The sequence below is a fragment of the Carcharodon carcharias genome, chromosome 10 (assembly GCF_017639515.1).
Source record: "Carcharodon carcharias isolate sCarCar2 chromosome 10, sCarCar2.pri, whole genome shotgun sequence".
Lineage (NCBI taxonomy): Eukaryota > Metazoa > Chordata > Chondrichthyes > Lamniformes > Lamnidae > Carcharodon > Carcharodon carcharias.
Genome location: NC_054476.1, coordinates 109,830,942 through 109,857,539, shown reverse-complemented (window position 1 = coordinate 109,857,539; position 26,598 = coordinate 109,830,942). Strand labels below are relative to the sequence as shown.

Below are 26,598 nucleotides of genomic sequence, written 5' to 3'. Positions count from 1 at the left end.
CCCCACAGGTTTTCAGGACCCCAAATTTAGAACCAAATGGGGTTCACAAGCCCACATTTGCCAGGAGCCAGACCCAGGCAGCCTCCTAATTGGTAGTCTTTGAGCTCATCATCCCATTAAGGATGGTGGGTGTGCTCCAAATGCTGTTCCTCATAACAGGAGATTTCTATAGTGGACATGCTATCTACCAGGCCAGCTTTATGTCCAGGAAATACTTGGAAATCTACCTCCACATTTTACATTCCCAATCCTCACTATCCGGTCATGGAGTATTAACAAATCCCAATCCATGGAGCTCTCTGAATCCATTCTGACAGAAATTCTTCCACTGAACAGAAAATAGAGCCAGTTTCACTAGAGGACAGGAAGAGGAGCCACAGACACTTACCATCTGACAGGAAGTCACAGCTGCAAGGAGGAACTGAAGGCAATTCCCTACTGGGCATGCTCACTGCACGTGGACAGGATATCAGCTCCAAGTCCTCTTCACTATCTCTGCAAAGGAATGGAGGCAAAACTCAGACAGGATGGAAAAGTTGGATTTATATAAACTCGCTTTTGCATGAAGGAGTAGCTGTTTGGTTTAAGACTTAACATGAATTCTTTGAACAAACAATGGGAAACTGCAATAAGCTGGAAGATGCTGGCCTAGATTTGAGTGTTGGAAACAGTAGGAAGATTGGACACTCAGTCCCTGGCACATTTTGATTTACCTTCTCCACCGGTACTGCCATGGCTTGACCCTTCCACGCCCCCCATGTACACATGTCGATAGGGAGGGGAAGCCCACTCCCCTCCTCTTTGCCACTCTTGCTATAGGCTGCCAGGGTCCCCAAGAGGAAACCTGACAGGGGTCCCCAAAATTGTGGTGTGATGACCCTGAATTGAGGCAGAGGGCCTAGGATTGATTTCCAGTATAGCTCCAAACACCTACATACCTCTGAACTCTTGGGCCAGGGCCCGCAAATGCCTGGGCAAATTGCTCCTTCCAGCCATATCTGACCCTTTAAGTGCCCCAACTCCGTGTCACACCCCCTGGAATTTCTGGGGGCCCCCGTTGGCAGCCTCCCACTTGCTGCCAAGTGCTCACCATGATCCTTGATCCTGTAAACTGGGTTGGAGTCATAGCAGGGTGGCAGATGGATGCCCTGCCCAAGCCTGTCAAGGCTGGATGAGGAAACACCAGCCTAGTGTTATTGGAAATACTGTACAATCTTACAAAAAATTAATTACCTGCTAAAACATATTAATAAAGCACATCACAGAAACTCAGACATATTTAGAGTAACAATAAATCAGCAAAAACATCAGCAAATGAAAATGTTTAGTTCCACTGCAGTGGTGAACTACTCAACTGGGGAAGCCAGTCACAGTCTGGGACCTGGTGTTCTCACCAGGGGGAGATGAGAGTCTCTTTGCTGCAATTAGCCTCTCACCAATACAATGCATGTATGTATGAGAATCACCATCAGAACCATCAAACTCCTTTTCAGGTTTCTGTCTTTCTTTCCTGAAAGTGCTACTCTTGCCAGACTATAGCTCCCTCGTACCTCACCCACCAGCAGAATATTCAACCACAGAGGCATCAAAATAAGTAACATCTCATAAATATGGATGAGGAATTCCATTCATCCATCTAGAAAGTTGCTACAGTCTCTCCCGTCCAATTGTTTCTTCAATAATTCGAGGGTTTCTGGCCTCAGTGCCCAAGGACCCAGTGTTCCACTCAGATCTATTCCTTCCATTGATCACTCTCTTTGAGAAAATAACTTCTTGACCTCAGTCTTACATTTGCTGTTCTTGAGTCTGTATTGCCTCTTCCTACTTTCATGATTTAGTTTAAATTTAATTTTCAATATCTCTTTTTCCATGCCATTAACTATTTACACATCAATCTCAGCTGACCTCTCATTCACCTTCTTTCAAGGCCAACTAGCCCAAGTTTCTATATTCTTTTCTCATACTCAGTTCCCTGGCACTAGGGGAGTGAACTTCAACTTCATGGGCAGAAATTTCCACTTGGCGGGCACGTGCTGGACCTGCTCGAGCGTGAAATAACATGCGTTGACGTCGGCCAAGCGTGCCGATGTTAGCGCGCAATAGTGCGATCGGCGAGCGAGTGCTGGAGCCAGCAGCACGTCTGCCTACAATTAAAAGGCCTGTTAAGGCCATTAAGTAATCAATTAAATTAAAATTTTCGCTGCCTGTCCAACGTAACAGTTAGTGGGTAGGCGAAAAGGCCAAGTGGCCTTTGCATTTTTTTGGAAATCTCATCCACAGGCAGGATGAGGTTTCCAAAGGCAAACAAAAATAAAATAAAAACTTTAATTTTTCATTAATAACATGTCCCTGCTCATGTGATAGAGTCACATGAGGGGACACATTTCATTACATTTTTATTTTTTTAATTTTAATTTTTAATATCTCTTCATCTCCCTGAGGCAGCTCCATGCCTCATGGAGATTATGAAGGACTCACCCGTGCGCATGTGCGAAGTTCATGCTCAGCCCGCTTGCCCTCCTCCCCCCCCCCCCCCCGCTCGCTCAGGCAGCGCTGCCGCTGTGTTTCACACTGGGTGGTCTTAATTTGCCCACCAGCGTGAAATCGTGGTCCAGTGCCGATCACGGGCGGTGGTCAGGTTCCTGACTGCCCCCGCCCACCCACACTGAGCACCCCTGCCAAGGGCAAAATTCTGTCCCATGTGTGATGTCAGGGGATGGATGTAGCAGGCAACTGTGAATTGTCCATTTTTTTTTATCCCTGCAACAAAAAGGGAATTGGACAAGATATCACAGACAGCTGGATCACCCCAAAACTGCCTCTAGCTCTTTGATATATCTCTCTTGTGGCTCAGTGTTCAGAGTGGGTAGAGCAGTGTACAGATTAGTTGTGAGTTCAAATCCCCCCATGTCAAGTTGTGAAACGGAATTCATTAAATCTGGTTATTTATAGACTGACACCAGAAAAGTGAGGACCCGACTTCTGCCATTGACTCCAAGGAACAGGAAATTGCTGGGATCTTAGGATGGCAGAATTTGTGCTCCCACCAATACCACTCCATCTTGTTGTTGCTTTTCAGCAAGCCAGAGCAGAGTGCTGCTGTCCGTGCTCAGTCTAAAACCAGCCTTCCACCTGACATGTTGCAGCCACTGGAGTAACACAGTGTAGGAACACAAGGAGAGGCAAAGACACATAGAAGATAGGGGAATTAGTTTTATTTAGTGTACATAATAATATTATTGATTTGATCATTTTTGGGGATTTGTATTTGGTGTAGTTTTTATGTTTGCAATCAAATAAAGGAAAACAAATCAATGTTGAGAGATGTGATGGGGACTATAAAAGGAAAGGTAAGGAGTGAGTCTGCTGGCGAATGGGGAGTTGGAGTTGTGGTTAGTGGAAATGGCTCTCAGTCCCTGATTTCTGAGTTCAGCTAGAAAGGGGCACTCTTGGTTGCTGCCTCCTTTTCTTTCTCCTCTTCCTCCTCATTGTTTTTGTGCTCCTCTTCCTAAGTTTGTTTTGATGGCCAGGTTATGTAGCATACAGCAGAAACAAATCTCGATATCTGCTCAGGGTTTTACAGCAGGGCTCCTCGCAAATAATCCAGGCACTGGAAGCATCATTTAAGGATATCAATTGTTGTTTGATGATGTTCTTTGTGGCAGCATGGATCTTATTATACTCCTGCTGTATATGGTTTCCTCAGCAGAATAAGCCATTTTTTGAGAGGATAACTCTTTACACAAAATTACATAGAAAGTACAGCACAGAAACAGGCCATTCAGCCCAACTGGACTGTGCTGGTGTTTATGCTCCACATGAACTTCCTCATCTAGCTTTCTTCATCTAATTCCATCTGTGTATCCTTCTATTACTTTCCCCATTCCCCTAAATGCATTTATATTATTCACCTCAATCACTCCTGGTGGTACTGACTTCCCCATTCTAATCACTCTCTGGATAAAGAAGTTTCTAACAAATTTCCTGTTAATTTACTGGTGACGATCTTATATTTAAGGCACCTAGTTCTGGTCTTCCTCACCAGTGAAAACATCTTTATTTCCAGCCCATCAGTCACTTTCATAATCTTAAAGACCCCTATCTAGCCACGCCTCAGCCTTCTTTTTTCTAGAGTAATGTGCCCCAGCCTATTCAGTCTTTCCTGATGGTTGTAATCTCTCTGTTCTGGTATCATCCATGTAAATCTATTTTGAATCTTCTCCAGTATAGACTAGAACTGTGTACAGTAACAATAGTCTAACTAAAGTTTTAAAAAGGTTTACCATAACTTCTCTGCTTTTCAATTCTGTCCTTTTTGAATTGAAGCTCTGTGCTTTATTTCTTTGGCCTTATTAACTTTTGTCACTCCTTTTTGTGATTTACATATCAGTACCCCCAAAACCCTTTGCTCCTCTACCCCATTTCAAAAAAGTTTTTTTCTACGGGGTATGCAGACTCCTTATTCTTCCTAACAAAATGTACCACCGTACATTTACTAAATGGAAATTAATTTATCAAATAAAGGTAATACTGAAAATTTATTATGGTCTTCTTGTTGCCGACCTTCTGGCCTTTAACTGGGTGCAGAGAATTGATACAGAATGAAGGAGTCATGACTGCTGCCAGTAGAGCTTACACAAACCTGTATGACATGTTGCCTGTGGTCACAAACCGGCTGAGCATTGAGGGGATGGAATCCCTTCTGATGGATGAATGTTGCAGCATGCCATCCTGCCCCCAGGGTGCCATCAAATTCCAGACAGGATGTCTGGATCATTCATCCAGGTCTCAGGATTACTAAAACAAAAACAGAATTACCTGGAAAAACTCAGCAGGTCTGGCAGCATCGGCAAAGAAGAAAAAAGTTGACGTTTCAAGTCCTCATGACCCTTCAACAGAACAGCACTTGAGAGAAAGAGAAAATGTTTCTTTTTGAGGCGTCGGATGAGACGAAGAATAAAATGAGACTGGGGGCACGCGCAGCTTTGTAAAAGGATACGGCGGTGCTGCTGGAGGGAGAGGTCGAGTGTGTTCATATGGCGGTGCATGGCACTGAGTGTGGATCTCAGGATGCGACGGGAACAGCAGTCCGAGAAACGTTTTATGTCCCGAAAGTACCTGTAATCCTGGGTGGGTTCGAAACATGAGGGATGGAATTTCAGTTGAAATCCACGTGGGGTAATTTGGAGACGGAGACAGTCACTGAGAAAGGAGATATGGCTGTGAAAGCGGGTTTTAGTAAACACCTTGTCAAGCACCAGGAGAGAACTGGAAAGCAATGAAGGTGAACAAGGCAAAAGAGAGATACCGAAATCTTGTCGCAGAGACGAACAGAACTTCTTCAAGGAGGTAGGCATTTCTTGAAGAGCAGTGGCAGTCAATTAAACACAGAGATAAAACCAAAAAACTGCGGATGCTGGAAATCCAAAACAAAAACAGAATTACCTGGAAAAACTCAGCAGGTCTGGCAGCATCGGTGGAGAAGAAAAGAGTTGATGTTTCGAGTCCTCATTTATCTCAGGATTACTAGTTCAGCAATATAGCCACCATGTTAGCTTTCTCTCTATCAATCGGGGAGGAGAACTAAATGTTTATCCTGATGTATAGAGCCTTGGTAACCTCTTGTATACTGCAGTGCACTGTGAACTGTGATATACAAGATTATGACGAGTGGTAATGACTTGGAACTTGCTGCCCACAAAGGTGGTAGAAGCAGAAACAAGCAATAATTTCAGAAGGAAATTGGATGAGCACTTGAAGGAAATAAACCTGCAAGGCAACAGGAATAGAGCGGGGGAATAGGACTGACTGGATTGCTCCGTGGTGAGTTGGTGAATGGGTGAGATGGTAGGTGGATAAGGTGGTGGGTGGGTGAGGCGGGTGTTCAGGCAGAGCAGTCAGGACTGGGGGGGATGTCAGGTCTGATCGAGTGGTTGTGGGTAGTCGGGTCAGGAGGGCAGTTGAGGGGGGAGTTGTCATGTGGTCGGTAGTGGGTGTAGTTGGGTCTGGTCAGGTCAGAGATTACCTCGGGTTGGGGTTGGGGGTGTTGTCAAGTCAGGGATTGCTGGGTGAGAGGGGGTTTTCATGTCAGATAGAGGAATAGTCGGGTCAGGGGATAATCGATTCAGGGGCATGGTCGGGTGGTCGGAATAGGTGCCCATCGGAATTTTAAACTTCACAGGCTATTCCCATGTAGATCCACTCGTCAGGACTTCCACTGGGTCCCAACGCACATTTTCAGTTGTATGTCTATTCTCCGATGACCCAGACACCAAAAGGGTTTGGTCCAACAGCTCTATTTTGCTGCAGTCTAAAAGGAACCCATGACCTAAACATTGAGGTGACCTTGACACAGGCAATGCTGTTCATGCCCTGGTTTGAGGCTGCAATTGTGGTTGTATTCGGTGACGTAGCTCAGTGACAAATCTCTGAGTCAAGTGAAGGCTTCTTACTGATGATGAGGTAGAAGAAGTGGGCCCTGAAGACCCTCTCTGGAAATGGTGTCCTGCCGTGTACCCTTCTCCTCCCGCTCCTCCCACTTCTGGCAGCTTGTCCTGTTCTGAAATGTCATACTTCATGATCCGAATAGTGCTCTATTTTATGAAAGGATCCATCCTCTGCCATTTCCACCAACTCCAGCATGATGCCACCACCAAGCACATCTTCCCTTCAACCCCCCTGGTGGCATTCTGTAGGGACCGTTCCCTCCGGGACACCCTGGTCCATTCCTCCATCACCCCCTACACCTCAACCCCCTTCCATGGCACCTTCCCATGCAACCATAGAAGGTGCAACATGTGCCCCTTTACTTCCCCCTTCCTGACCGTCCAAGGGCCCAAACACTCCTTTCAAGTGAAGCAACATTTCACTTGCACTTCCCTCAATTTAGGCTACTGCATTCGTTGCTCCCGATGCGGTCTCCTCTACATTGGAGAGACCAAACGCAGACTGGGTGACCACTTTGTGCAAGCATGACCCAGACCTTCCTGTCACTTGCCATTTCAACACATCACCCTGCTCTCGTGCCCACATGTGCATCCTTGGCCTGCTGTAGTGTTCCAGTGAAGCTCAATGCAAACTGGAGGAACTGCACCTCATCTTCCGACCAGGCACTTTACAGCCTTCCAGACTGAATATTGAGTTCAAAAACTTCAGATCATGAGCTCTGTCCTCCATCCTTACCCCCTTTTTGATCCCCTTTTTTCAAATAATTATTATATATATTAATATATATTTTTTCTTTACCCACCTATTTCTATTATTATTTTAAAAATTTATTTCCATCAATTGTTTTATCTCCCCCTTTTAGCCTATTTCAATCCCCTCCCTCCCAGCCCACTCCTACTTGGGCCATCTGTCACTTACTCATTCTGCTTTCTACCCTTAATGTCACCATAAGCACATCCTTCAGCTAATATCATCGCCGTCAACACCCCTTTGACCTTTTGTTTATGACATCTTTGGCAATCTCTCCTTTGCCTCCACCTATCACTGGGCCTCCATCAGCTCCACCTGTCCCACAACCCCTTAAACAGCTTATATTTCACCTCATTTCTGTTTCTCTTTAGCTCTGATGAAGAGTCATTCGGACTTGAAACATTAACTCTGTCTTCCTCTCCACAGATGCTGTCAGACCTGCTGAGACTTTCCAGCAATTTTTGTTTTTGCTGTATTCCAAGAGGTAGCCCGACCAGGCCACCTATGTTTGGATACAGATAATGTGTGAAAGTTGTGACATTTCCACTACTGCATGGCAGCTAGAATTATAGAAAGGTACAGCACAGAATGAGGCCATTCATGTGTCTACCAGCTCTCTGCAAGAGGTTAGGAGTGTCTAGCAAGTGGGCATATTGGGAGAGGACTTGTAGGAGGTCCAGATGTTTCCCTTCTCCTGAGAGGCACCACCATCATTCATGCCCATTTCAGTCATGCCATGCTACTGGGCACTGCTTCATAGAATCACAGAATTGTTACAGTGTCTCTACAGGCCATTCGGACCATTGCGTCTGCACCAGCTCTCTGAGTATTTTAAGCTAGTGCCAATCTCCTGCCTTTTCCTCATAACTCTGCACATTTTTTCTATTTAAATAATCATTTAATGCCCTCTTGAGTGTGTCATGAAGAGATATTAATGTGTATAATGATATTGGAAATTATTTTTAAATTGGACTTGTAGTTAGGTCTGTGTGTGTAGTTTAGTTAGATTAAAGCCAGCTAGTCTGGATGCTTTGATGTATAGTAGTTTGAGATGTTAATTAGATAAACGGAAGGCTAGAGGTAAAGAGCACATTTGCATTTGTTGAATAAACTATTCAAAAGAAGGGAGTAAAACCTTACACCCAGTTAGGAAGCACCAAGCTAAAAGCAAAAAACTGCGGATGCTGGAAATCCAAAACAAAAGTAAAAATACCTGGAAAAACTCAGCAGGTCTGACAGCATCTGCGGAGAGGAACACGGTTAACGTTTCGAGTCCGTATGACTCTTCAACTGAACTAAGGAAAAATAGAAAATAGGTGAAATATAAGCTGGTTTAAGGGGGGGTGGGACAGGTAGAGCTGGATAGAGGGCCAGTGATAGGTGAGATAGCCAAAAGATGTCATAGACAAAAGGACAAAGAGGTGTTGATGGTGGTGTTATTATCTAAGGAATGTGCAGATAGGTGAAATTAAGGGTAGAAAGCAGGATGAGCAAGGTACAGATAACCCTAGTGGGGGTGGGGTGGGGGGAAGGGATCGGAATAGGCTAAAAGGTAGAGATAAAACAATGGTTGGAAATACATTTAAAAATAATGGAAATAGGTGGGAAAAGAAAAATCTATATAAGTTATTGGAAAAAAGGAGGATCGGAAAGGGGGTGGGGATGGAGGAGAAAGTTCATGATCTAAAATTGTTGAACTCAATATTCAGTCCAGAAGGCTGTAAAGTACCTAGTCGGAAGATGAGTTGCTGTTCCTCCAGTTTGCGTTGAACTTCACTGGAACAATGCAGCAGGCCAAGGATGGACATGTAGGCATGAGAGCAGGGCGGAGTGTTGAAATGGCAAGCGACAGGGAGATCTGGGTCATGCTTGCGGACAGACCGAAGGTGTTCCACAAAGCGGTCATCCAGTCTGCGTTTGGTCTCTCCAATGTAGAGGAAACCACATTGGGAGCAGCAAATGCAGTAGACTAAATTAAGGGAAGTGCAAGTGAAATGCTGCTTCACTTGAAAGGAGTGTTTGGGCCCTTGGACAGTGAGGAGAGGGGAAGTAAAGGGGGCAGGTGTTGCACCTTCTGTGGTTGGATGGGAAGGTGCCGTGGGAGGGGGTTGAGGTGTAGGGGGTGATGGAGGAGTGGACCAGGGTGTCTCGGAGGGAATGATCCCTGCAGAATGCCGCCAGGTCGGGGTGAGGGGAAGATGTGTTTGGTGGTGGCATCATGCTGGAGTTGGCGGAAATGGCAGAGGATGATCCTTTGAATGTGGAGGCTGGTGGGGTGATAAGTGAGGACAAGGGGGACGCTATCATGGTTCTGGGAGGGAGAGGAAGGTGTGAGGGTGGATGTGCGGGAGATGGGCCGGACACGGTTGAGGGCCCTGTCAACCACCGTGGGTGGAAAACCTCGGTCAAGGAAAAAGGAAGACATGTCAGAGGAACTGTTTTTGAAAGTGGCATTATCAGAATAAGTGCGACAGAGGTGAAGAAAATGAGAGAATGGGATGGAGTCCTTACAGGAAGCGGGGTGTGAGGAGCTGTAGTCGAGGTAGCTGTGGGAGTCGGTAGGCTTGGTGGATAGTCTATCACCAGAAATTGAGACAGAGAGGTCAAGGAAGGGAAGGGAAGTGTCAGAAATGGACCATGTGAAAATGATGAAGGGGAGGAAATTAGAAGCAAAATTAATAAATTTTTCCAGGTCCAGATGAAGCATGAAGCAGCAATGAAGCAATCATCGATGTACCGGAGAAAGAGTTGTGGGAGGGGGCCAGTGTAGGACTGGAACAAGGAATGTTCCACATACCCCACAAAAAGACAGGCATAACTGGGACCCATGCGGATACCCACAGCCAAACCTTTTATTTGGAGGATGTGAGAGGAGTTTAAGGAGAAATTGTTCAGCGTGAGAACAAGTTCAGCCAGACGGAGGAGGGTAGTGGTGGATGGGGATTGTTTGGGCCTCTGTTCGAGGAAGAAACGGGGAGCGATCAGACCATCCCAGTGGGTGATGGGGGTGTAGAGCGATTGGACGTCCATGATGAAGAGGAGGTGGTTGGGGCCAGGCAACTGAAAATTGTTGATATGATGTAGGGTGTCAGAGGAATCGTGGATGTAAGTGGGAAGGGACTGGACAAGGGGAGAGAGAATGAAGTCAAGATAGCAAGAAATGAGTTCCGTGGGTCAGGAACAAGCTGACATGATTGGTCTGCCGGGACAGTCCTGTTTGTGGATTTTGGGTAGGAAGTAGAAGAGGACCGTCCGAGGTTGGGGGACTATGAGGTTGGAAGCTGTGGAAGGAAGATCTCCAGAAGAGATGAGGTCAGTAACAGTTCTGGAAACGATGGCTTGATGTTCAGTGGTGGGTCATGGTCCAGGGGGAGGTAGGAGGAAGTGTCTGCGAGTTAGTGGTGCCAGAGGTCAGTGTGCCAGACAACAACAGCACCACCCTTGTCAGCGGGTTTGATGACAATGTCAGGGTTGGACCTGAGAGAATGGAGTGCAGCAAGTTCAGAGAGAGACAAGTTAGTGTGGGTGAGAGGAGCGGAGAAATTGAGACGACTGATGTCACGCTGACAATGAAAAGATCAAGAGAAGGTAAGAGTCCAGAGGGAGGGGTCCAGGTGGAGGGAGAATATTGGAGGCGGGTAAAAGGATCCGTTGAACAGGGAGAGGCCTCCTGCCCAAAGAAGTGAGCATGGAGACAAAGGCAGCGGAAGAAGAGTTCCGCTTTGTGCCGAGCCCAAAATCAATTGAGATGAGGGCGCAACGGTATGAAACTGAGGAAGCACCAAGCAATGTGTTTATATTACTAATAAAATTGGTACTTTGAAATGGGTTTTATTGCTAGAAGAGGTGGAGTTCAAAGACCTAGTGATACAATGAGAATTTACATTCAAAGGGAAGGCTAGGTATAAACAGAAAGGAATTTTGTATGTGCAGGTAGAGGCATGTAGGATCTAAGCAGCCTGTAAGCCCTACAACCATGTCTGCAGAGGTATTGGAGTTATCAACATACACCATGTTGCACTCTGAGGTACTTCAAAACAATTACAATACAATTAGTATTCAGTGCATACATTTATTGTGAGCCATACAGCCTGAGGGGCTCTAAACAGTTTCCAGCCCCTCGGTGCACTATGGCAGAAAGGTCTTAGACAGCAACCTTTCCCCATTGGGCCTTTGCAGTGGCTGCCCCAAGCTTTAGTGTGTCCCTCAGCACATAGTACTGGACCTTGGAATGTGCCAGTCTGCAACACTCAGTTGGGGACAATTCTTTGCACTGGAAGACCAACAAGTTTTGAGCAGACCAAAGAGCGTCTTTCACCGAGTTGATGATCCTCCAGCTGCAGTTGATGTTTGTTTCGATGTATATCCCTGGGAACAACCCGTAGAGCACAGAGTCCTGTGTTGTCTGTAATGACCATATTGAAGTTTTCGTAATGTTCATTGATTGCACCTCGTGATCCATGTGTAAAAGTTGAATCTGATTGCATTTTTTTGTGATGGTGATTTAGAAATGTTTTGTTATTGTCTTCCAGATATTTAATGAACAAAGTATTTTACAAAAAAAAACTATGTCTGCAAAGGAACCAAATTGCAAAGGATCTCATTTTGAATTTGTAAGGTTAAATGTGCTTTGCTTGGTGTCTGTTCAAAATCTGTGGGTTATTGTTGCCTTGGTGAAGATTTACCTGGGAGTGATTAATCTGGGGATTTGTTTAAAAGTTATTATGGCAGTAATTTGTAGACATGTGTACTTGTTTAAGCTATTGTTAAATTAATAAATGTTTTATTTAATTTTATATAAAAAAAACCTCGAGGCTTGGTAGTTTCATTTCTGAATTCAGAGCTGCATTTCAAACATATCAGTTGAAAATATAGGTAATGACAGTTGTTCAAGTTTCCCTCTGGGATTTAAACAACTCAGCCTTTACCAACTGCTGTCATACCAAATGCCTCAATTGAACCTGCCTCCACCACATTTCCAGGCAGTGCATTCCAAACTCTAACTACTCGCTGTGTGAAAACGTTTTTTCTCACCTTGCCTTTGCTTCTTTTGCAAAACACTAAAACTGTGCTCTCTGGTTCTCGATCCATTTAAGAGCAGGAACAGTTTCTCCCTATCTACTCTGTCCATACCCTTCATGATTTTGAAAACTTCTATCAAGTCTCTTCTTAGCCTTCTCCTCTCCAAGGAAAACAGTCCCAACTTTTCCAACCTTTCCTCATAACTGAAGTGTCTCATCCCTGGAACCATTTTCGTAAACCTCTTCTGCATTCTCTCTAATAAGCATTCACATCCTTCCTATAGTATGGCACCCAGAACTGTACACAATACTCCAGCTGAGGTCTAAACAGCGTCTTATATAACCTCCCAGCTCTTGTACTCTATACCCCTATTAATGAAGCTTAGAATACTGTATGCTTTAGTAACAGCTCTCTCTACCTGTCCTGCCATCTTTAAAGGCGAGAATTTTTAGTTCGGTGGGTAGGTGCACGCCTGTCCCAACCGAGCGTGAAATGATGCGCAATGATGTTGGCTGAACATGCCGACGTCAATGCGCAACCACGCGATAGTTTGGTAGGTGGGTGTGTGCCGGAGCCGGCAGCGCGCCCACCAGCAATTAAAAGGCCTGTTATATCCATTAAGTTATCAACTGACATTAATTTTTCACTGCCAGTTCAACCAACCGGTTGGTGGGCAAGCAAAAAGGCCTTGCAGCCTTTGCATTTTTTGGAAACCTCATCCATGGGCAGGATGAGGTTTCTGAAAGCAAATACAAAAGAGATTAAAACCTTATTTTTTTAATTGAAAGCAGTCCCTGCTCATGTGACAGAGTCACATGTGGGGACATGTTTCATTACATTTTTCTGCTCTTTATTATTTTTCAAAAATATCTCTTCATCTCCCTGAGGCAGCTCCATGCATGTGTAAAGTTCACGCTAGGCTTGCTCACCCTCCTCCTGCCACCTGCACTGGCAGCGCTCAGCGCATCTTGCATTTCACACTGGGTGGGCCCACCACCATGAAATCACAGTGCACTGTCGGCTTCTCGACCGCCCCTACCGATCTCACACACCAAGGGCAAAATTCTGCTCAATGACGTATGTACAGATACACCCAGGTCTCTCTGGACCTGCACTCTCTTTAGAATAGTATCCTTTAGTTTATACTTTCTCTCCATGCTCTTTGTACCAAGGTGTATCACCTCACACTTCTCCGCATTGAACTTTATCTGCCACCTATCTGCCCACTCTACCAGTGTGTCAATGTCCTTTTGAAGCTCTACACTATCCTCCTCACAGTTTGCAATTCTCCCAAGTTTTGTGTCATCCGCAAACTTTGAAATTGTCCCCTGCACACCAAGATCTAGATCATTTATATATATCAGGAAAAGCAGGGGTCCCAATACTGACCCCTGGGGAACTCCACTACAAACCCTCTTCTAGCCCAAAAAATACCCATTAACCATTACTCTGTTTCCTATCTCTCAGCCTACTTTGTATCCATGTTGCTACTGTCCCTTTTATTCCATGACCTATAACGTCCCTCACAAGTCTGTTGTGTAGCACTGTATTGAATGCCTTTTGGAAGCCCACAACCACCACATCAACGGCCTTGCCCTCATCAACCATCCCTGTTATCTCTTTAAAAGACTCCAGCAAGTTAGTTAGACACGATTTTCCTTTAACAAATCTATGCTGCTTCTTCTGAATTAATCCGCATTTTCCATGTGACTATTAATTCTACCCCGAATAATTGTTTCTAGAAGTTTCCCCACCACCAAAGTTAAACTGACTGGTCTGTAATTGAGGGAAGATCTTTACAACCTTTTTTGTACAAGGGCGTAATGTTTGTAATTCTTTATTCCTCTGGCATCTCCCCCGAATCCAGGGAACATTGAAAGATTATTGCCAGTGCCTCTGCAATTTCCACTCTCACTTCCTTCAATATTCTTGGATGCATCTCATCCGGTCCCGGTGCCTTATCAACTTTAAGTACTGACAGCTTATCCAATACCCTCTCCTTATGAATTTTAAACCCTTCTAGATACTGAGTTTTCTCCTCTGTCACTATGACTTGGGCAGCAGCTGCCTCGTAGGTAAAGACAGTTGCAAAGTATTTATTTAACACTTCAGCCATGCCTCTTGCCTCTATGTGTAAATCCCCTTTTTGGTCCCTAATCGGCCCTACTCCTTCTACCACCCTTTTACCATTGATGTGCTTATGGAATACTTTGGGATTTCCTTTTATGTTAGCCACCAGTCTTTTCTCATAATCCCTCTTTGCTTCTCGTATTTGCTTTCTCATATCCCTTCTGCACCTTCGGTATTCAGCTTGGTTCTCAATTACATTTGCTACCTGACACCTGTCGTAAGCACACTTTTTCTTATTTAACTTAATTCCTATCTCCTTTGTCATCCAGGGAGCTCTGGATTTGTTTATCCTATCCTTCCCTTTGGCTGTGCCAAAACCATCTCCTCTTTGAAGGTAGCCCATTGTTCAGCTACTGTTTTTCCTACCAAACTTTGGTTCCAGTCTATCTGGCCCAGCTCCGTTCTTGCTCCATTGAAGTCCACTCTCTGCCAGTTGATTATTCTTACTCTGGATTGACCAATATCCTTTCCACCAATCATCCCAAACCTTATGATACAATGATCACTGTCCCCTAAATGTTGCCCCACTGTCACTTGATTCACTATGATTACTTTTCAGTGTGACAACAGGTAATAGAACAACTGAGATCAGCGAGGTCCTATCTCAAGCTTGTTGGTCAGAACAGGTAAGACTGGCTCTAGCACCCAGATTTCTACTACAGTACTCTCTGTGCTTCTATGGAAAAAGCTCCTGAAGCCTTTACCATTGGAGAGCTTTTGCTGATGTCCTTGAAGCTGCCAGATGTACATGATGGATGCAGTGTCATGTAGGCGTCCAGTACATGAAGGTTCCACCCAGGATACCATTTCCAACACAAGTGTCAACTTGAACCTCAATACCTGCTGTTAGGCTAGATGCTCAGAAAGATGCTTTTTATATTGCTTTTGATAGGTGCTCTTTAGTGATGTTTTTTATAAAGAGGATTTGTGTAATCTAGATCCCCTGAGCTATCAGCTGAGGTGATATATAAACTGCCTAAGGTTGCTTGTCCTTCTCTGCCATCATCTGTTTCTCTTGGTTATGTACTCCTCTCTATTGCACTCTCTCTTCTCCATGGATTGCCACCTTGATGTGGCGGAGAGGCTTGTACCTTCTGATGACGCTTTGAGAGATGCCATCAGGAGTTCCTTGCTTCTGTTAAGGCCACCCAGGCGGCAAGGTTGGGGGAGGTGCCAGACAAAGTGCAGTCCAAAAGTTCTCAATGGCAGAACATGCGAAGGAAGACTGAGAGTCTCACCTTTTGCAAAGGTGGAAGAAGGCTGTAGCATCAGGTGATCCCAATCATCGTGGTTTGACATGTCAGTGAAATCTGACACCAACCTGTTGAGATTGTGTGGACAATGGCAGCGCCTCAAGGTCCCCACATTAAATAAAGTCACACACAGGCTTCTACCAGCATTCATTATCATTCAGAATGGCGACTACCTGTCCATCAAGCTGCATCACGCTTCGAGTCCCAACTCCTTAATGATGGGGCAGAGCGGCGGCACGGAAAGAAAGAAAAGGAAGAAAATCCTGCACTCCGGATCCTACTACATTGTGAGACGTCCTGCTCCATGTGCCCAAAGACCTGTGGGTTGAGAATCTATTCAGTCATGTGTAAACCCATGGCAGAAACTCACAACCCTGAGAAGATGTCATCTTCTTATTGAGGGACAGCCAACGACGATTGTACTCACCAAATTCTATGATGATGTAACTGAGGTGGTGTTTGGGAGGGAGAAAGTAAATGATGCTGTCTGTTGCTAGATGTGCAGGACTAAATCTGGCTCACCTGCAAAAAGTAATGGTTATAATGATGCTCTAAGGAGCAACCTTCACATACACCTTTCAGATAAAGTGCCAGCAGTTAGCTAACGGAAAGAGGAGGAACCCAATCCTGACCTGACAGCTTTCCTTCTTTTCACTCACCTCTTGCATTCTTCATGGCCTATTTTCCAATGATTGCAAGAGTCTTTTCTATACATGAGCTGAATGGTGTCAAGTGAGTCCTTACTTTTCAGAATCATATTCCTAATTGTTGAGATGAGATGAGCCAGTACCTATATCGAAGCTATGGTCCATAAGATGACATGTTTGAATGACATTCGGCTGCTGAAATGTGAGAAGACTTTGACTGAATGCGTGTAAGGATATGTGCAAAGATCACTTCCAGGTGAAGGCTGAGGGCACAAAGGGCACCCTACTGCCCCATGGGCATTCAGGGCAATATCTGTAAGTGCATAAAGATTGTGAGGTAATTGTGACATACACAGTATAATGTAAGATCGAGATGGATATGCGTATCTGATAAGGCCATTGTGTGGCATCCTGGGATTAATATAATATTAAAAAGCTGCAGTTCAGATATATCAAAGTTATTGAATATAACTGAAGATTTATTGGATTTTAGTATGTGAGAGCTGCTATTTAGGACTTTGACATGTGTGACATGTCAAAATGAATTGGTCAATGCTTATGCATCAGTAAAAAAGTTACAAATAAACAACAATGCCACAGTGTGAGTGAAAATATAAATATGCACATCAGGAAAAGCGCTAACCCGAAAGAAAGGCACCATGGAAGGAGTGTAATGTCATTTGAATGAGAGTTTGAGGTCTGGATAAAAGTTTGTGAATCTACTCATGATTCATAAGCACCAAATCTTTGATAACTGTAGGAAGTTGGATGCTATGAAACATTTTTGTTTAGTTTCATTTTATACAATTCTTTAATGCAGTCAAAATATAGTTTAAAAGCAGAGACACTTGAGATTATATCTTCGGCCAAAATAAAAACAAATGTTGTGAAGGTGCAATCGGTTGTCACCATAGCTACATAATGAATGTGGTGTTAGTGGTTCATTTGTGTGTAGGACTGGCTGCACCTTTTGAAACTAGCTGAAAATTATTCAAATCCTTATTGGAACCTGAGCAAGTATAAATACAGGAAGTCTAGCAGATGCACAAAGTAAGTCACCCAAAGGTGGTCGTGGAGACTTGAGTGCAGTGAGAACAAGTGCCTAAATCTGGGAATTTGGTAAATGAGGAAATTCGGTAAGTGGGGGAATTTGGTACAAAGAGATAAGAGTTGTCTGAGAGAGGGAGCCGGCGATAATGAGGCCCAAGAGCTGAAGCCCACAGGCATTAATTAGGTGTGCAGATAGGTGATTGATGAGTTTTAAGTTATTTTCCCCTACTAAACTGAGGCAGTAGTTTAAACCAGTACTGGGGAGATTTAAGTATTATATTAAATTTACAGAGCAACTAGTTAAACTCCATAATATAGCTATGGATAATTGTTGAGTGATATTCTAAACTTGAAACCTAATTTGTTGAGTAAAAACAAAATAAAGATGGCAGGGCAGGTGATGTGTTGCAGCTGTAGCATGTGGGTCTGGTGGATGTTGTGATATTGCTTTGTGGTGCATGTAGTTTAACATGCTGATTAACATACTACTGAATTGTGAATGGTTTGGTGTACATGATCCCAGTAAGTAATGCAAGTTAACATAGCAGATACAGTCATTGGAGCAGTGTTGATCAGTAGGTTAACAAATGTATAAAGAGCTTCCTGGGATCCTGTTGTTCCTCAATTTAAACAAAAACCTTAATTTAGATTACTAATCATTCTCATAGTGTTCAGTACGTTTGTGTTAAGAACCAATATCACAACATGGTGACAGCAGTGCGTGACATAGTGACAGCAGTGTGCAATGTGGTGGCAGCGATCACAAAGCAGTGACATCCTTGGACAACAGGAGAAGCCATAAAGCCTTGGAAAACACTAGCAAACAGCTGAAAGTAGCAGCAGCAGCTAAAGTATGGGACCTGGTATGAAAATCACCCTCAAGAATCTGTACTCAGAGAGTGAATAGTTGAAGGGGAAGTGTATTGGAATGGTAGGCAACCAGAGAGGCAGTGTTCTGCTATAATAGGGCTGGAAAAGTCGATTTCTCCTACCGAACAGAGCTCCGTGGGTAAAGTTTCCCAATGCAGAGGCTGAGAGCCCATGCTGCAGCCTCAAACCGCGGAGCATGGCAGAGGTCCCATGCTGCAGGTGCAGTAGATGGCACTCTTTTTTTTTCCATTGAGGAAAAGTTGCTTGAAGGGAAAGTCTTGGGAAAGTAAATTTTAGAAGCAAGAAATTTTGATACCATGGCAATGAAATATCCAGTTATGAATTGGAAGGCTCCAGATAGCTTCAACAAATTGACATTCTTTAGTTGTGCTTCTTTGATCTTACAGTTGCAGAGCCTGACAATCGGGCAGTAGAGATAAAGATAGTGACTGGCAATGAATATAGGTTGTTTTCCTTTCCAGGAAATGGGATAGGAAATCGACGTGGAGTATAATTTAATTGGTTGATAGCAAAATCTCCAATCTTCTGAATCACTGCTGCTTGTCAAAGACATGAGAGAGGTCCTGTAAGGGCACAGGATAGATCCAGCAACCAAAGAAAATATTACAGAATGGTTTTCCATTCTGGGCATATACCCAAAAGTAGCCGAGACATCAGAGCGTCTTAAGATATTCTTGAGACAATGAGAATCTGAAAACTCATTCATGCTGAAACACAGAAGCTAAAGTATCTAGGATAAGAAAGACAGAAAAGACCCAGAAATATAACAGGATCCCAGGTTCTCGGGTTCAACACCAACTCTGAATAATTTTCTCTTTGGACCCCAAGGAAAGTTTCACGTGTTTGTTACTGTTTGTTACGGGTTTGTTATTGAACCTGTGAGTTATTTAACTCCGGAAAACCCTACTGATCTTGACTGTTAGCAGATTTTAACCAGTGGAAAATTGACACAGGCTCATTCTTGTGTAATTGTGCACCCTTGCAGGAGAACATAACCCACTGATGCCACTTCATTGGCCCAATGATCCTCCCAGCCTCACAATGCCCTGCATCATTATCTATTTTTGCAGCAGTCCTTGATTGCTCTTATGAGACAAGTAACACCTTGAAAGTTCCACTGCTTTCTGTTACCTTTGTGTGACCCTGCTTGCTAGGAGAGTGATCCATAGACTCCAGCATCAATTAGGCTGCACGCCCAATAGAATCTTTCCTGCTATTCTCACTGACACAAACTAACTCCTTGTTAGTAAAATTCCTGAACCATCAGCTACACATACTCTTGTTCTTGCAAGAACTGCAGAATCCAATGGCTGTGTTAATCACATTGAGAATTGTTTCCAACATTCAGATTCCTGCTTTGTAAAACAGTTGGAAGCTTAACAATACCAGAGACAAAGGGGATACAATTCACCTTGAGCGGTAACACAAAACGGGCAATAGCAAATTGGCAACCTGTGTGCAGTGTAAAACTCTAACTCTGTTATCCATTTTTTATTACTGTCCAAAACTAAATGTAGCACCTGTAATATATAATAAATATCAATTACAATTATTATACCTCATGTCAGCTTCCATTTACTGTGGTATATTTTTCTATGTAAAATATTTCCACTCAACCCTTCTGCAGATCCAAATATCTGAGCAGAGAAGTTCCTCTTACCCTGGATCCATGCAGTCCTGAATGTCAGCCACCCAGGAGTGTTTCTGTAAGGAGTCAATCGTTTCCAGGATGTACTCTGCACCATTCTCCACCTGCCACATGACAAATCACAGAGTCTTTCTAGTAGGATAGAATTTTGCACCAAAATATAATCATATGCATATTTTCAGTATGTTAGGTAATGTTTCTGAGGACCAGGAGATCTGAGGTTCTGCCACACTTTCTACTCGGCATTAGTCAGCAGGATGCTTAATGGATCTTCGTATCCAGTACACCCGTACAGGTCAAGAGTCAAGCAACAAAATTGCATGACCTTGTATCAGCTACTAGACTACGGACTTAAGTTCCATAACTCCTACCCGGGAAGTAGCCAGAATCATTGTAAAATATGTATCTGAAGCAAAACTGCTTTTTCCTAAGTTGGAAAATTGAGTGTTACTGAGAAGTTGCAAAAAAGTGAAAAAAAAATTCTATGGACCTTCTTTCACTAACAATGGTTATATCACCATTACTGCTAAATTTTGAACATGGGTGTTATAAGCAATGGTCAAAAGGTGCATCGCTGAGGACATCTGGGATGTGGAATTATCTTATGGTGCACTTATAGATAAATCTAAGTTATTTTGGAAGAAATTACTACAGTAACCATTTATTCCATGCAGGATTATTTAAACTTTAAAGGGACGCCTGCACTCATTTATCATCCCATTTTTGCCCAGTAAGCTGTAAATGGTCCTTTGGTCATAAAGGGGAGGGAGATAGAGATTGGTGCGGGGTGGGTAGTATCTTTCCCAATACTATTTTCTCATTCATTAATACTTACTTACATATTTTGTCCAATATTTGCATATCCGTGAATCATCATCATCATCATCATTATCTGAACAGAGGGTATCTACCTCCTGAGCCATGGAAGTCCCAGGTAATAATCTACAATCTACACATGAGCAGTTGTCAGGGAAGGTAGTTTGCTGAGGAGACAGAGCACTGTCCTTTGTGCACACTGTGTCTTTTTGCATGAACAATGGTACAGCTGTATTACACTTGCTGGTGTTGGATGAAGTGTCATCCAGTCTATGACAAGTATTTCATTTTCTAGTTCCCACCCATTGTCGTTTGGAGATGGGATTTCTGGGATGTTCTGAAGACATCGGTTGTGCATTGCAGATTGGTAATTGGCACGCAGTATATGCCTGTAATAAATCTTTATTTGTTGTCAAACGCTTCTCTGCATATCTTCTGGTCCTGAAGATTTGATATCTGGCCTGGTTCATGTCTCCACATTCAACCTGCCCATAGACTTCATGAGTGTATGCCTCTAGTTCTTCGTGGAGAGATTGCAAAACAGCATATGATGTCCCTAACTTTTCCAACAAGAGAGAATCTAACCTTCGCTCCTTGACATTCAATAGCATTACCATCACTGAATCCCCCACTATCAACCTCCTGGGGCTTACTATTGACCAGAAACTGAACTGGACTAGCCATATAGATACCATGGCTACTAGAGCAGGTCACAGGCTAGGAATCCTTGGCAAGTAACTCACCTCCTGACTCCCCAAAGCCTGTCCACCATCTACAAGGCACAAGTCAGGAGTGTGATGGAATACTTCCCACTAACCTGGATGAGTGCAGCTCCCACAACACTGAAGAAGCTGGACTCTGTCCAGGACAAAGCAGACCACTTGATTGGCACCCCTTCCACAAACATTCACTCCCTCTGCCACCATAGAACAATGGCAGCAGTGTGTACCACCTACAAGATGCACTGCAGAAAATCACCAACTGGTCCAACAACGAATAGTCTGACAAATAAGTTTTGATCTGTTTTCAGAGCAATCTCCCAACCTTTACTTTGGTTACCATACATTTTCCTGTGTCCTTGAAAGTCCTCAGTTTCATCTTCTTGACAGGATCATGAAAGCTGACATCCTGGTGTTGTAGTCACTTCTGACAATGCTTCCCTTCTCTTTTCTTTGGTCTCTCTATAGTCCTTAACAATAGGTGCTGGAGCAACTTGGCCTGATGTGATGTGATATAACTTGATCTGTCTCCAAGAAGGACCAAAAGGATTAGTTTGAATAGCATCTTTGACATTCCTCATATCCTGCATGGTCCGTCCTTGTCTTGTCCAAGTCAATGTGAGATCATGGTGACATTCTGTGAACAGCCATCCCTTGACAGTTGCTGTTTTGACCTTTATTGCAAGGGGCATGGAGTATAAAAGTAGGGAAGTCCTACTACAACTGTACAGGGCATTGCACCTAGAGTACTCTGTACAGTCCTGGCCTCCTTACTTTTTTTTTATTTGTTCATGGTTTGTGGGCATTGCTGGTTAGGCTAGCAGTGCTATCAAGTAGCACTTGCTTAGCAATAACCTGCTGACTTGTTCAGTTTGGATTCCATCAGGACCTTATTACAGCCTTGGTTCAAGCATGGACAAAAGAGCAGAACTCCAGAAAAGAGGTGAGATTGACTGCCCTTGAAGTCAAGGCAATATTTGACCAAATATGGCATCAAGGAGCCCTAGCAAAACTGGAGTCAGCGGGAATTGGGGGGGAATCTCTGCTGATGATTGCACAATGTTCAGCAACATTTGCGACTCCTCAGACACTGAAGCAGTCCATGTCCAAATGCAGCAAGACCTGGACAATATCCGGGCTGGGCTGACAAGTATCAAGTAACATTTGTGCCACACAAGTGCCAGGCAGTGACCATCGCCAACAAGAGAAAATCCAACCATCCACCCTTGACATTCAATGGCATTAGCATCACTGAAACCCCACTGTCAACATCCTGGGAGTTACCATTGTTACCAATGACTAGAAACTGAACTGGACTAGCCATATAAATACTGTGGCTACAGGAGCAGGTCAGAAGCTAGGGGCAGAATTTTTTGTTGAGTGGGTGGGTGAGCGCTCGACCGGCTTGAGCTTGAAGTAGCGCATGATGACATTGGGTGAGCGTTCCGACATCATTGCACACTTGCACAATATTTCGGTCAGCGAGCGCACGTTAAACTTGGAATCGTGCCCACTGACAATTAAGAGGACAATTAAACCAATTAATGGTGTAATTAACAGTTTTTCAATGCCCGTCCAATGTTATGGCGGGCGAATCGGCCAGGCAGCCTTTGCATTATTCAGGAAACCTCATTCACAGTTGGGATGAGGTTTCTGCGATAAATTAAAATAAAAATAAATTTCTGCGGACAGAATTTTCATTGTCTATATTTTCAGGTGACTGGTTATGAAGTTTGGAAAATTTTTTCCAGTTGCTGTGACCTTTATTTTAGGTCGCTCATGTCTTCAGCTTCCTGAGGCAGCTCTCTGCCTTCAGGGAGCTTTCTGTGAGCACTCACCTGCATCCGCGCTGACTTCAGCGCTTGCCCTCCTCCCATCCCCAACCCAGTGGCACTGAGCCTTTCAGCACGTGATTCACGATGGCTGGCTGTTAATCGGCCAGCCAGTGTGAATTCGCGGTCGGTGGGTCTGGGATTGGCTGGGGAACGGACCGCTGACCGTGCCCACCCGCCAAAACTGAAAATTCTGCCCTAGGAATCCTGTGGCAAGTAACTCACTTACTGACTCTCCAAAGCCTGTCCACCATCTACAAGGCACAAGTCAGGAGTGTGATGGAATACTCCCCACTTGCCTGGATGAATGCAGCTCCAATAACACTCAAGAAGCTTGACACCATCCAGGACAAAGCAGCCCACTTGATTAGCACCCCATCCACATCCACTCCCTCCACCACCGACGCACAGTAGCAGCAGTGTGTACCATCTACAAGATGCACTGCACGAATTCACCAAGGTTCCTTAGACAGCACCTTCCAAACCCACGACCACTACCATCCAAAAAGACAAGGGCGGCAGATACATGGGAACAACACCTCCTGGAAATTCCTCTCCAAGTCACTCGTCATCCTGACTTGGAAATATATCGCTGTTCCCCCACTGTTGCCAGGTAAAAATCCTGGAACTCCCTCCCTAACAGCACTGTGGGTCACCTACACCACATGGACTGCAGCGGTTCAAGAAGGCAGCTCAGCACCACGTCCTCAAGGGCAATTAGGATGGGCAATAAATCCTGGCCCAGTCAGTGACACCTACAACTTATGAATGAATAAAAAAATATTATGCCCATCCCTTCAGTCTCTGAGGAATTGTGAATGGTTCTAAACTTTGTGCAATCATCAGTGAACATCCCTACTTCTGACCTTATGATGGAGGGAAGGTCAATAATGAAACAGCTGAAGATGGTTGGGCCTAGGACACCATCCTGTGGAACTCATGGTGCGATGTTCCAGTACTGAGATGATTAACCTCCAGCAACCACAACCATCCTCCTTTGTGCTAGGTATGACACCAACCACCGGAGAGTTTTCCCCATGATTGCCATTGACGCCAGTTTTGCTAGGGTTCCTTGATGCCACACCTGGTCAAATACTACATTGATGTCAAAGCAGTCACTCTCACCTAACCTCTGGAATTCAGCTATTTTGTCCAAGTTTTGACCAAGGTTGTAATCAGGTCAGGAGAGGAGAGACCTGGAAGAATATGCTACCAAGACATCTTTCATTGTTTACTGAACATTTCAAGCAAATATTGTGTTAAGCTTGACAGAAAAAAGGAAGAAATACATAAAAACTTGAATGGCAAAGTTAAACAAATTGGAGTGCTTAAAAACAGCTGGAAGTATGTTGTTAAAATGTTCAACCCAGGTACTTTGCTTAAGACCTGTTGCGTTTTTAAAAATAATTTCAGTGGTCTCTTTATACTGATTGTGGATGAAAGGTTGAGATTGCAAAAAATCTCTTCCCAACAGGGACCACTAAATGCAGCATTAATTGATCCTTGCCAGGAAATTGAGCAGACTCTTAATTATAAACGGACAAAGTCAGGAAACCCTTGCCCGAAGCCAATTACGGTGCTCCTGGAAGGGTAGTCGTTGACTACACATGCAGACACACACAGAAGCAGAAATTCTTATTTAACACTTTTAAAAAAAAAGGTTCAACTGACAATTCTAATAGCTCAGGCAGTGAGTAATTGAACCATACCGTCCAAACACTCTCAGATTTAATCCCTGATATTACTGAGTTAGATGATCTGAGTAGGTGCTGGTAGAGGGTTCTGCAATTAGCCCCAGTACCCCTGGATTAGGAATAGCCCAGTGTGCACAGATTCAGACCATTGATAGCATTGCAGAGAGAACATTGATCAAATGTTGATTTAATGTAAAAGCCCAGTATTGTGTTGACATGGTCCTGAGCTGGGAATGTGAAATCATCCTGTTGCATGGAATGAATTTGATAGAGCTCCCTCTCAACATTGAATCATGTCTCCGAGTGTAAATGATCCAATAGGAATTGAGACCCCTTTGATTGAGTGTATGTTTAAGGTGGACACACTTAAAGGAGATTTTTAAAATAATCGGAAAGCAATCCATTTAGAAATCATAGTGAGTACTTAGGCCTGTAGCTCTGCGCTAGGAGGATATGGGAAGAAGTTGCTGAGCGATCATAAGACATCAAATATGTATCTATTACTAGTCAGTCTCTGTGGTGTTCGTCAAAAGCAAGTGCAGTCTTCAGGTAAAGTAGGTTAATTGGACTAACACTTACAGATGTCATTCAGTCCTCAATTTAAGTCATACATTGGATCCTTATTTTTTATATATAAGACTTTGATTTTATTCTATTCTTTGTGTAGCTAATAGTAACATTTTTAGTAGAGAAGTAGACTTGTTTGGAGCAGGGAATTTCTCCACAGTATATCCAAAATTGGCTCAGTGGCAGGAAGCAAAGTGTAACGATCAGTGGGTGTTTTTGTGACTGGAAGGCTGTTTCCAGTGGAGTTTCACTGGGTTCAGTACTGAGTCCCTTGCTGTTCATGGTATATATCAATGATTTGGACTTGAATGTTAGGGACATGATTAAGAAGTTTGCAGACAATACAAAAATTGGCCATGTGCTGGCTGATGAAGAAGAAAGCTTTAGACTGCAGGAAGGTATCAAGGGATTTGTCAGGTGATCAGAGCAGTGGAAAATGGAGTTCAGTCCAGAGAAATATGAGATAATGCATTCAGGGAAGGCTAACAAGGCAAGGGAATACACAATAAATGGTAGGATACTGAGAAGTGTAGAGGAATAGAGGGACCATGAAGTGCATGTCCACAGATCTCTGAAGGTGGCTGGACAGGTAGATAAGAAGGCATATAAGATACATGCCTTAATTAGCCGAGGCATAGAATACAAAAGCTGAGAGGTTATGCTGGAACTGTATAAAATACTAGTTAGGCTACAGCTAGAGTACTGCACACAGTTCTGATCATAGTACTTTCAGAAAGATGAGATTGCACTAGAGAAGGTACAGAAGAGATTTATGAGGATGTTGCCTGGACAGGAAAATTTTAGTTATGAACAAAGATTGGATAGGTCGGCCTGGTTTCTTTGGATCAGAGGAGGCTGAGGGGGGACCTAATTGAAGTGTATAAAATTATGAGGGGTAGTTACAGTAGATAGGAAGGCCCTCTTCTCCTTGGTTCAGGGGTGCATAACCAGATGGCATTGATTGAGGGTAAGTAGTAGGAGGTTTAGAGGGGATTCAAGGGGAATTTATTTCACCCAGAGGGTGTTGGGGATCTGGAACTCAATTTCTTAAATGGTGGTTGAGGCAGAAACATTTAAAATGTACTTGGATATGCATTTTGAGTATCATAACCTGCAAGGATACGGAGCAAGA

The 26,598-nt window shown here is 43.8% G+C and overlaps 1 protein-coding gene across 4 annotated transcripts in view; it reads right to left on the bottom strand.

Moving 5' to 3' along the window:
* LOC121282773 (SH2B adapter protein 2-like) overlaps positions 1 to 26,598 on the bottom strand; it is a 145,410-nt gene that overhangs the window by 35,225 nt on the left and 83,587 nt on the right. For all 4 annotated transcript variants that reach the window (XM_041196541.1, XM_041196543.1, XM_041196542.1 and 1 more), the window contains 2 exons: positions 19,851 to 19,942; positions 389 to 495 (listed from right to left, as the gene is read on the bottom strand). In XM_041196541.1, the coding sequence (XP_041052475.1) occupies positions 389 to 495; positions 19,851 to 19,942 (199 nt within the window). The remainder of the gene's footprint in view (positions 1 to 388; positions 496 to 19,850; positions 19,943 to 26,598) is intronic.